This window comes from Loxodonta africana, chromosome Y (assembly GCF_030014295.1).
Source record: "Loxodonta africana isolate mLoxAfr1 chromosome Y, mLoxAfr1.hap2, whole genome shotgun sequence".
In the NCBI taxonomy this organism is placed as follows: Eukaryota; Metazoa; Chordata; class Mammalia; order Proboscidea; family Elephantidae; genus Loxodonta; species Loxodonta africana.
Window position 1 is genome coordinate 16,622,069 of NC_087370.1, and position 12,407 is coordinate 16,634,475.

The 12,407-nt window shown below is 36.8% G+C and overlaps 1 protein-coding gene across 1 annotated transcript in view; it reads left to right on the top strand.

Annotated features, from left to right (window-relative positions):
* The first annotated feature begins 9,155 nt into the window (after positions 1–9,155).
* LOC135229035 (glycine receptor subunit alpha-3-like) overlaps positions 9,156–12,407 on the top strand; it is a 92,161-nt gene continuing 88,909 nt past the window's right edge. The window contains exons 1-2 of the mRNA XM_064278770.1: positions 9,156–9,212; positions 11,806–12,029. Coding sequence (XP_064134840.1) covers positions 9,156–9,212; positions 11,806–12,029 — 281 coding nt within the window. The remainder of the gene's footprint in view (positions 9,213–11,805; positions 12,030–12,407) is intronic.

Below are 12,407 nucleotides of genomic sequence, written 5' to 3' on the forward strand. Positions count from 1 at the left end.
AAAGTCAGGAAAGGCGTGCGTCAGGGTTGTATCCCTTGACCACACTTAATCTGTATGCTGAGCAAATAATCCAAAAAGCTGGACTGTATGAAGAAGAACAGGGCATCAGAATTGGAGGAAGACTCATTAACAACCTGCGTTATGTGGGTGACACAACCTTGCTTGCAGAAGGTGAAGAGGACTTAAGGTACTTACTGATGAAGATCAGAGACTACAGCGTTCAGTATGGATAACAACATAAAGAAAACACGAATTCTCACAACTGGCCCAATAAGCAACATCATGATAAATGAAGATTGAAGCTGTCAAGGATTTTGTTTTACTTGGATCCACGATCAACGAGTATGGAAGCAAAACCAAAAAACCAAACCCGTTGCCATCAAGTGGATTCCGAGTCATAGCAACCATATAGGACAGAGTAGAACTGCCCCATAGAGTTTCTAAGGAGCACCTGACGGTTTCCAACTACCAACGTTTTGGTTAGAAGCCATAGCTCTTAACCACTATGCCACCAGAGTTTCCAAAGCAGTATTCAGAAAATCAAATGACATATTGCAGTGGGCAAATCTGCTGCAAAAAAAAAAAAAAAAACCTCTTTAAATGATTAAAAATCAAAGATGTCACTTTGATGACTAACATGGGTCTGACCAAAGCCACGTTATTTTCGATATCCTCACATGCATGCGAAAGCTGGACAATGAATAAGGAAGATCAAAGAACTGATTCTTTTGACTTACTGTGTTGGCAAAGAATACTGAATGTACCATGGACTGCCACAAAAACATATATGTCTTGGAGGAAGTACAGCCCGAATGCACCTTAGAAGCGAGGATGGAGAGACTTTGTCTTGTGTACTAAGGACATATTATCAGGTGGGACCAGTCTCTGGACATTATGCTTGGTAAAGTAAAGGATCAGTGAAAAAGGGGAAGACCCTCAATGAGATGGATTGATACAGTGGCTACAACAACGGGTTCAAACACAGCAAAGGTGTGAGGATGGCACAGGACCAGGCAGTGTTCTGTTGTGAGGTACGTAGGGTTGCTATGAGTCAGGATCTACTCAATGGCACCTAACAACAGCAAGGGGCTGGAGAAGGGGAGAATGGGACTTTCTTTTTGGGTGATCTGGAAATAGTGAAAATTTTTGCACAATATTGTGCATGTACAAAGTGTCACTAATGGTAAATTTTATGTTATATGTGTTGTTCCACTTTTAAGGAATTAAAATACACACATACACAGACACCTAATAAAATATAATACCGTTTACACCAGACATTCAAGGAAACACACTAGCTGGAGAATCTTCAAAAACTATTATTTTATGAAGCTATTACTCATTCTCTAAGCATGAAATGCTTGCTTGATTGAAGAGCATCTGTAGTGTTGATTGACAACAGGGTGTTCTAAAGTCTATTTCATACCTAATTTCCTTCAAGATTCAGTTTCTTGTGATCCAAGTCGTATATTCCAGTAGTGATACAACAATTGTTTAATGAAAGACAAAAAAAAAAGAAAAAAAAATCATTGTACCAGTACCAGTACAAGGCTGATTTGATTACAATAATCATGTAATAGGTTCTGAGATCAGGTAGTAGGAGGCCTTCCACTTTGTTCCTTTTCTTTAGTAATGCTTTACTTCTCCTGGGGCTCTTTACTTTCCGTGTAAAGTTAATTCTAGTTTTTCCATTTCATGACATGAGAGACCTGCTTCACAGTTAAATCATGTATGTGAGACTAATGGGCATGCCAACCCAAAAGCAAAGATGAGAACCAGGAAGGGACACAAAAACTGGATGAATGGAAACAGGGAACCTGGGGTGGAGAAGGGAAGAGTGTCGACACATTGCAGTGTTGGCTACCAATGTCGCTAAACAATTTGTGTATTAACTGCTTAATTTGGAACTATTTGCTAAGCAAAGTTTCACCTAAATGATAATAATAAAAAAAAATTATGCTGCAGGCCACATATCGTTAAATATATAAATTGTAACTTAATGCCTGTGAGTAACTGGTCATGACTATTTAATTTCGAGATACAAATTATGTGACTAGCATTTAAATAGAAATAAAAGCAAACTTCTAAGCATATTCAATGTTGGAGTAACTGGGTTTTTGATGTACATTTTTGGTCATGAATGAAGTAGTAGTGATAGGATTTCCATGTCTACGTTGCATAAGCCAGGAGGAACATGTAAACTTCCTCTTCTACTCAGTGTAGTACAAAAGGGAATGAATAAAGGTTTAGAACTAACAAGTGGGCAGAAAAATGAGGAAGGGGAGAGTGTGCCTTTTTTTCTTTTTTCCCTATCTGCCTGTTGGCTGGGGAGTTCCTGGGCCGTGCAAATGGTTAACAAGTTTGAATGCTCATCAAAAGGTTGGAAGTTCAAGTCCACCCAAAGATGCCTCAGAAGAAATGCCTGGTGACCTACTTCCAAAAATTCTGTGATTGAAAACCATATGGAGCACAATTTTACTCATTCAGACATAGGGAAGCTGTGAGTCAGAGTCATTCAACAGGAACTGGTAACTAGTTTACATGTTTGTTGGCTCAACTTGCAGTGAAGGAGAGATAGCATCTACCCGGCTGTCTATCCCAAATTGTGAGAAGGGTCACAATTAAGTATATACTGTTTACAGAAAAAAATAGTGGGAGGGAGGCAGGTCGACTCCACTAGCCACTGCTCGGAAACCCTATGAGACAGTTCTATTCTGTCCTATAGGGTTGCTATGAGTTGAAATCTACTGGACGGCAAGGGGTTTGGTTTTGGATTTTGCTAGAAGTGAGCGGAGAAGACAGAAGAGAATGGCTACATAAATGGGGTCCTGTGGAGCACTGCTATGAAGTACATTGAGGCAGATAATAGCTTGTTACCTTACAACCAAAGAACAACATAAATCACTATTTATGCAGCTACTGGAAATATTACCTCTGTACAGGTGCTTACCCTTAAAGTCATGCATACGCGAACTGAATGAGCTGATTAGTGGAAATAAATTTTTCAGTTTAAGGGAGAAGGTTCCCAAGGACTAATTTTATGTCTCCAGGAATTCTTACATCGGAGCGTAACCGTTGGGTAGTGTTTGGTTAGAATATACTGCTTTTTTTTTTTCCCAGTATTTTAACTTTCAAGCTTATGTTTAAATAGGAATTACTGAATGAGACCTGAACAATGTTGTTTTATTGATTTAACACACGTTATGTTCTAATCAATAGTGATAAATCTCATGAATTGTTATAATTCACATGAATTATAATAACTAATATGTCCTTCAAATAATACTGTTATAGCAAAATATTAATAATAATAATTCAATTCCTGAAAAACAGGATGGATTTTGTTTATGAGATCATTTTCTACTTATTTTTAAAAGTCTACTTTAATCCTTGGGAATGTTTAATTTTGTGTTTTGAGAATTGGAATACACAATTTTTTTAACCTTTTTTAAATTTTAAAATAATTCTGTACCTTTCTGGGACAATAATTAAAGATGTGGATAATGCAGACTTCAGGAAGAGATTAGAAATAATCTTTCTGAGTCTCTCAACAGTTCTTACAAAATGGCTTTCTTTCCTGTTGGTTTAGTAACTGAAAATTGTAAGACACTTTCCCAAAGGGCCATTATTACTAAAACAGTGGCCCCAGATGGCCACCCACCTTATGGCAGGGCTGGTTCATAGAGCAGATGGTGCAGGCAGCATGGGATGTTATGGAGATGACATTAGGGGCAGTTATTCCACCACTGAGCATTAGTGTTCTGTGCTTGGTGATACATGGACACCTCTGTTGTGCAGAACTTCAGGATTAGAAAATGTTATAAAATTAAACCAGTGAGACAGCTGTAAGGGAGTTTAGACTTTGTCCTTTCTTTGAGAAAAATAAACTACTTTCTGGCCATTTTGAAATGTACCAGCATCTCTGATTATGACTCCCTAAGCAGAAAGGGATTCCCAGAGTGGCACAAATAGTTAAGCTTTGGACTCTGGCTGAAAAGTTGGAGGTTCAAACGCACCTAGAGGCACCTTGGAACACAGACCTGGAAATCTACTTTTAATAGGTCACAGTACACACTTTGAAAACTCTATTCGGACATATATGGGGCTGTCTCAAGTCAGAATTAACTCTACTGCAACTAACCACAACAACAAAGTGGAAGGATTTGGAGTCGTTCACATTTGGTATGAATCCAGCGATTTTGCCTTAAATGTTCTGCCTTCTCCAGTGACTGGCAAAAAATCTATTGTTCTAGAAACTTCTTCAAAAACCTAAATTTAGAAAATATGTATTAGTTGGCACTACTGCTATAACAACAGATTTAGTGACTTAATACATCACAAATTTATTATCATTCTGGAGGTAAGGAGCTCAAAATAGGTCTCATCTGCTAAAATAAAGGTTTCAGCAGAGCTGGAGGCTTTTAGGGGAGAACCCATTCCACTGCCTTTTCCAGACTCCAGGGTCTGCCCACATCCCTTGGCTCATCCTCCATCTTCACAGCCAGCAGTGGCTGACCAAGTCTTCCTCACATCACAAAACCCTCACACTGACTCTTCTACTCCCTACCTGCATTTAAAAGGACCTTTGTGATTACATTTGACCACCTGGGTAATTTCAGCTCAAGATACTCAACTTACTCACATCTATAAAGCCTCTTTGCCATGGAAGATAATATATTCACAGTTCTGGGGATTAGAATGTGATATCTTTGGGGGCTGTTATTTAACCTACCACAGCATCATATAGGATCTGCTAATGATAACGTGTTGAAAATTACAAAATATATTACAAAAGGTATATGCATGATGAAACACTACAGTGTATAGGGTATTTTCAGTAACCATTATTCATTTCATATTTGGTATTAATATTTTGGCATGTTGTTGTTGTTATGTGCCATCAAGTTGGTTCTGACTCATAGTGACCTTATGCACTACGGGATGAAACACTGCCTAGTCCTGTGCCACTCTTACAGTGGTTGTTATGCTTGAGTCCACTGTTGCAGGCACTGTGTCAATCCACCTCATGGAGGGTCTTCCTCTTTTCTACTGACCCTGTACTTTGCCAAGCATGATGTCCTTCTCCAGGGACTGATCCCTCCAGACAACGTGTCCAAAATATGTAAGACGTCCTCTCGCCATCCTTACTTCTAAGGAGCATTCTGATTGTACTTCTTCCAAGACAGATTTGCTCATTCTTTTGGCAGTCGATGGTATGTTCAATATTCTTTGCCAACATTACAGTTCAAAGGTGTCAATTCTTCTTCTGTCTTCTGTATTTACTGTTCAGTTCTCACATGCATATGATGCAACTGAAAATACCATGGCTTGGGTCAGGCACACCTTAGTGTTCAAAGTGTCATATTTGCTCTTCAACACTTTGAACCGGTCCTTTGCAGCTGGTTTGCCTAATGCAATATGTCTTTTGATTTCTTGACTGTGGCTTCCATGGGTGTTGATTATGGATCCAAGTAAAACAAAATCCTTGACAACTTCAATCTTTTCTCCATTTATCATGACATTGCTTATTGGTCCAGTTGTGAGGATTTTTGTTTTCTTTATGTTGAGGTGTAATCTATACTGAAGGCTGTGGTCTTTGTTCGTCATTAGTAAGTGCTTCAAGTCCTCTTCACTTTCAGCAAGCAAGGTTGTGTCATCTGCATAACGCAGGTTGTTAATGAGTCTTCCTCCAATTCTGATACCCTGTTCTTCTTCATATAGTCCAGCTTCTTTGATTATTTGCTCAGCATACAGGTATGGTGAAGGGATAGAACCCTGACACACACCTTTCCTGACTTTAAACCACTCAGTATCCCCTTGTTCTGTCCAAACAACTGCCTCTTGGTCTATGTACACATTTCTCATGAGCACAATTAAGTGTTCCAGAATTTCCATTCTTTGCAATGTTATCCATCATTTGTTATGATCCACACAGTCGAATGCCTTTGCATAGTCAATAAAACATAGGTAAACATCCTTCTGGTATTCTCTGCTTTCAGCCAGGATCCATCTGACATCAGCAATGATATCCCTGGTTCTACGTCCTCTTCTGAAGTCGGTCTGAATTTCTGGCAGTTCCCTGTCAATATACTGCTGCAGCTGCTTTTGAATGATGTTCAGCAAAATTTTGCTCACATGTGATATTAATGATATTGTTCTATAATTTCCACATTTGGTTGGATCACCTTTCTTGGGAATAGGCGTAAATATGGATCTGTTCCAGTCAGTTGGGCAGGAAGCTGTCTTCCATATTTCTTGGCATAGACGAGTGAGCACCTCCAGCACAGCATCTGTTTGTTGAAACATGTCAATTGACATTCTGTCAATTCCTGGAGCCAGTATTTTGGTAAATACTTACATAAAGAATATTTGTCAGAGATGAAGTATAAATTAACATCAAATAAGAAGATAACATAAACACTTCAGAATTAGAAAATGACAATATTAAAGTCTTTATAATCCACTCCAATTTCTCCCATTCTCTTAAAATCTACCATTTCCCTAGGTAAAAACTATCATGAATCTTGTGTTTATAATCCCCTTGTTTGCTCTTACCATTTTATATACTCACTATACATATATTTATATATAGATAACAGATAATGTATATACTTAGACATAGATACATATCGTTTTTGAATTTTACAAAACTGATGTCATAACATAACTTCTGGACTTGCATTTTTCACTTAATTTTGCAATTCTAAGATTAATTCATATTGGTGCAAATAGTAGCATTCAGTTTTGTTAACATATTATAATTTATTATCTATTTTCTTTCTGATGGATATTTCAATTGGTTCCAGTTTTGTTGTTAGTGTTGTTATTGCTACAGGTAACGGTTCTGCTAAAACATCCTTGCATATTTCTTGTGGTGCATATGTGTAAGAATTTCTCTAAGGTTTATGTTCAGAAATAAATATTTTGTATCTTGAGCACTTACACAAATTTACAATGTAGTCTCAATTTTTTAAAAATTGTATCTGTTTCCACTTTCAACAGCAGAATGTAAGAGATTGCTTTGCTCTTTATTCAAGCCAAATTCGGACATCACCAAACTTTTTATTTTTAACAACTCAATGCTCATAAATTAGTATCTTATTAATGTCTTAATTTGCATTTCTTTATTCAGTAATGAAGTTGAATTTTTTTTCCAGATATTTATTAGCCATTTGTGACCCCTGTCCTAAGAAATACCTCTTCATCCCTTTGATCATTTCTCTACTTGGTTGCTTGTGTTATTCTTATTCATTGGTATGAGCTTCTTTATAGTTTGTTCGTAAAATCATTTTTTATATCATATCATCCTTATTTTGTTTTGGAAGACCTCTTTTTTCATAGCCTTTATTTTTTAAAAATGGGTAATGCTTGGTTAAAAATCAGTAAAATTCATGTTTTTATGTATAGTCTTTCCATGCTTTCTGCTTTTATTCATGAGCATTCTACTTATATACCTCTTTTCTCACCTAAAGTATTAGCACCCAGGAGGCAGGCACAATACATTGTCCTTTGCTATAAACTGGACTTTATAACCCTCGGCACCTTTCCTGTTACACAGAAGGTATTCAATAAATAAAAATGAAATACATAATGAGCTAATCACTAAAATATAGAAAAATTTAGGTACTAATCATACAAAGATACAATGATTAGCAGATTTTGTGTCAAAATATTACAGCATAAATTATGATAAGTCCCCAATGTTTGTCCAGCTAATATATTTTCATTTTGAAGACCAAGATCCGTTATGCTTTCCTCAGGAAGTCTTACTGACCCTTCACCTTTGATCTCTCTTAGCTACTCCTTGCCTGTGTTTCCAGAGCATGAGGCGTACACTTCCAACGTAATTCCTATAACGTAGAACTATGGCCATCTGTCTGTAATTTATCCTCCCCAATATAATGAGCAATTTTACTGAAGGAATTGTCTTTTGGTTTGGTGTCACCAGCACTAAACTAAATTCAGGCTGACAATATGTGCTCAGTAAACATGTTCTGAATGAATTTAAGAAAACTTGAAAGTATAAACATTAATTCATTTTTCGTAATTCTATTTCTGTAAAATATATATAATAATTTTTTTCCATTTTAAAGAAAGGGTGATCAAACAGAATACATAAATTATCAAAATATCATTAACATCACATGTTATCAAAATTTTGCTAATGAAAATTAAAAAATGGCTGCAGTATTACATCAGCAGGGAACTGCCTGAGGTTCAAGCAGATTCAGAAGAGGATGTGAAATGAGGGATATCATTGCTGATGTCAGACAGATTTTGGCTGAAAGCAGAGAATACCAGAAAGACGTTTACCTGTGTTTTATCAACCGTGCAAGGACATTGGGCTGTGTGGATTATAACAAATTATGGATAACATTGCAAAGAATGATAATTCCAGAACACTTTATTGTGCTCGTGCAGAACTTATACATGGATCAAAAGGTAGTTCTTAAACAGAACAAGGGAATACATACAGTGTGCTTTAAAATAAGAAAATTTGTGCAGCTAGGTTATATTTTTTCACCTACCTTATTCAATCTATATGCTGAAGAAATAATTTGAGAAGCTGAACAATATGTAGAAGAATGAGGCATTGAGACTGGAGGAAGACTCATTAACAACCTGAGATAGGCAGATGACACAACCTGTTTGCCAAAAGTGGGATCATTTGAAACACTTACTGATGAAGCTAAAAGACTACAGCCTTCAATATGGCTTATACACCTGAACATAAAAGAAAAATCCTTACCGCTGGACCAATAAACAACATCATGATAAAGGGCCAAGAAACTGAAGTTGTCAAGGATTTCATTTTTCTTGGATAGATAATCAATGCCCATGGAAGCAGAAATCAGAAAATTGAGGGACATATTGCATTGGGAAAATCTGCTGCAAATGACCTCTTTAAAGTGTTAAAAACAAAGATACCTCTCTAATTAATAAGTCGCACTAACATGCACCTGGTTCAAGCCATGGCCTTTTAAAACATCTCATATGCATATTAAAGCTAGACAATGAAAAAGGAAGACTGAAGAAGAAATGACACATTCGAATTGTGGTATTGGCGAAGAATATTGAAGATACTGTGGGTTGCCACAAGAATGAACAAATTTATCTTGGAGAAAGTATAGCCATAACATTCCTTAAAAGCGAGAATGGCAGGACTTTGTCTTGTTTACTTTGGACTTATCATCTGGAGGGACCAATCACTGGTAAATGGATAGTGGTGGTGGTATGATGACGCGGAGAGTTTAATTTGTGCCTCTGATTTGGCAGTATATCCTGGAGGCTAAAGCTCTGAAGCCCGAACCTCGGGTTCTGAATTAGAGCTCTGCTACTTGAAAGCTGTAGTCTTGTTGAAGCTACAGAACTTAACTTTGCCCCAGGTGCCACATCTGTAAAACTAGGCAAATCACAGCACCTACCTTATAAATTTGCTATAAGAGTAGTGGGAATAATCCATAATGTGCCTTACAGCATGTGAAGAAAAGTGCCATGTCAGTATGAGCAAATATTTACTATGATAGATGAGGGTTTTACACATGCACACACACACACACACACAAACGTGTGTGTGTATATTTATATTTATATATATGATAAAGATAAAAAATGTAAAAGTATGCCAATGCTGAAACTAGAAAAGCTAATACATAAAATTCATGATATAATGAATTATCTCTAATTAATGAAATAATAAGCTTGAGAGTTCAGTGGTCGTTCGGTGGTAAAATTCTCTCCTGCCATGCAGGAGACCCAGGTTCAGTTCCCAGCCAATGCACTTCATGTGCACTCACCATACATCTGTTAGTGCAGGCTTGTGTGTTGATATGATACTGAACGGGTTCCAGTGGCACTTCCAGGTTAAGACGGACTAGGAAGAAAGCCTGGAGAGCTACTTCACAAAATCAGCCGGTGAAAATCCTACCTGATCTGCCACAGATCGTGAGGATGCCACAGGACTGAGCAGCACTTATGTATGTATACGTGTGTGTGTATATATATGTACACATACATATATATACATATGTAATATATACATATATATGTAATTACTTTGAATGGAAATTATCGGTCGGTTAACTTCCCTGGCTGATATCATTGTAACTTGTCTTGCTTCAGCCTACGCCTGTAGATGAGGCCAAGGGAGGTTGATATTTGTCTAGTGCAATTCCTTTGGTGGTAGTTAGGGGTGAGGCATGCACAGCAGAATGGCAAAGGAAATTGGACCCAGCCACCATGAGTTCATGGTGTGGTTCATGGTGCTCTGAACTCTAGGTTAAGAGAGGATGACCTGACCATGGCTGGTAGAAGCTTGTTCCAGATTCCTGCTTACAATTTCTGCAGATATTTGTGGCTGGTGAGATTTCCATGCTATCCTTAGCTTTATGATAAAAAAGCTGAGGTGAACTCTGCAACTGCATTGTCACTCTGGAAGATACATGGGGCACCTAAAAACCAAAAAAGAAAAAACAAAAAAACAAATCTCTTGCTGTCGAGTCGATTCCGACTCATAGCAGCCCTATAGGACAGAGTAGAACTGCCTCACAGCGTTTACAAGGAGCGCCTGGTGGATTTGAACTGCCAACCTTTTACTGGTTCGTAGCTGTGGCACTTAACCACTGTGCCACCAGGGTTTCCGTGGGGCACCTAGCAAGCAGAAAAAAATATATTATCTGGTATATAACTTCAGTTACAGATAGAAGACAGTGGTCTTACTGCAGAAATATTGACCAAAGGGCCTATATAGATTTGTAACATGCATTACAAACTATAAATTTGACCTACCTGCAATATAAGCAGTTCACCTGGCCTGCTATTAGAAAATCATTCTTTGTGATTGCTTGTTTACCGTATTCTGACAACTTGCAAGTTGGTAGTGAAAGAATAAAAAAGTCAATAAATATCGGTGTTCAGCTTCTCCAAATATCTCCAGCCTTGGCTATTTTTCATGCAAATAATTCTTTCTTAATTTTTTTTTTTAACTTTAATCCTGCTTATGATGAACTCTAAGTATTTTATTTGTTCATTTCAAAAATCTAAGGGGAAAAGTATATGTGTAAAATCATATATAGTGCTTATATTCATATACTCTGTACACACAAACATACACATACCTGGTTATCAATCTTTGTCATTGTATCATTAATCCAAAAATTGTGAACAAAAGTTTGGTAGAAATCATTGGCTCCGCTGTTTTTAAAATTGAATAAGAAAGGCTTAATTGGGAAATACCACTAGCCAAACTTTCTTTATGGATGGTTGGCAATAATGCTCTTTGTTATTCTAAAATCACCCTTTATTTTTTCCCGAATCATCTGTTTCACAGAACTTACATGCTATATTAGCTATAAGAAAATGTATTTTCATTGTGAAGAAATATATATGTCATTTTTATAGCACAGAAGGATCACAAGAAAATTTCACTAAATGCATCCCTAGGTACTATTGCCTATCTACTAAAAGAAATGATACTAGAAAATAAATGCAAAGGTGAAAACATTTTATTATATGTGCCTAACAGCAATCTAATATTTTATTCTGGGAAACCAAGAGAGTAAAATATGAATGGAACAGTAAAATATAGACACTTTTTTTTTTTTGAACTGTATAGATTACTGAAGACATGGGCAGTGTCTTAGCACTAGAATGGCTCTTGTAGGTGGAAATGAGTGATGATTGTGGAATACGAAGAATTCACCACAATGTCAGCGAATATCGTCATAATTCAGAAAAGCCCGAAGGATAGCTTATGAGATCCTAAATATAAATAAAGCAGGTGTTTCTTTCTTTCTTTTATCATAGGATTACAGAGTAAATATCTTCCTTCGTCAGAAATGGAACGAACCTCGCCTTGCATATAGTGAATACCCTGATGATTCTTTAGACCTAGACCCTTCCATGTTGGATTCCATTTGGAAACCTGATCTATTCTTTGCCAATGAAAAGGGCGCCAACTTTCATGAAGTTACAACAGACAACAAATTGCTAAGAATTTTCAAAAATGGAAATGTTCTTTATTCAATAAGGTGAGTCATAGACTTAAATTCCTGATTTCAGTGAAACAGTGGTGTGTTTAGGGTTACTTTATTTATTTATTTTTTGGTGAAAGTTTTGAAATTTGTGAGCAAGCACTATCATTGTTCCACTTGAGTTCTTTAATATACCATTCCCCAAATATGTCTCATCAAGGAATAATTGTGTAATCTTGTTAATAACACAGACCAAAGCCCTAGATTCAGGAACTGTATAGTAATTCCTGGATATCCACTCTTTGAACAAGAGACCCAGGTCATTAACCAGGTTGTTAGGAGGCTTAAAGGAAAATTGAAAGGCAGCTGAATCATACATTGTGATTATGTTTTTATGTATGCATACCTCACTTAAATATTTATAAATGAAGTAAT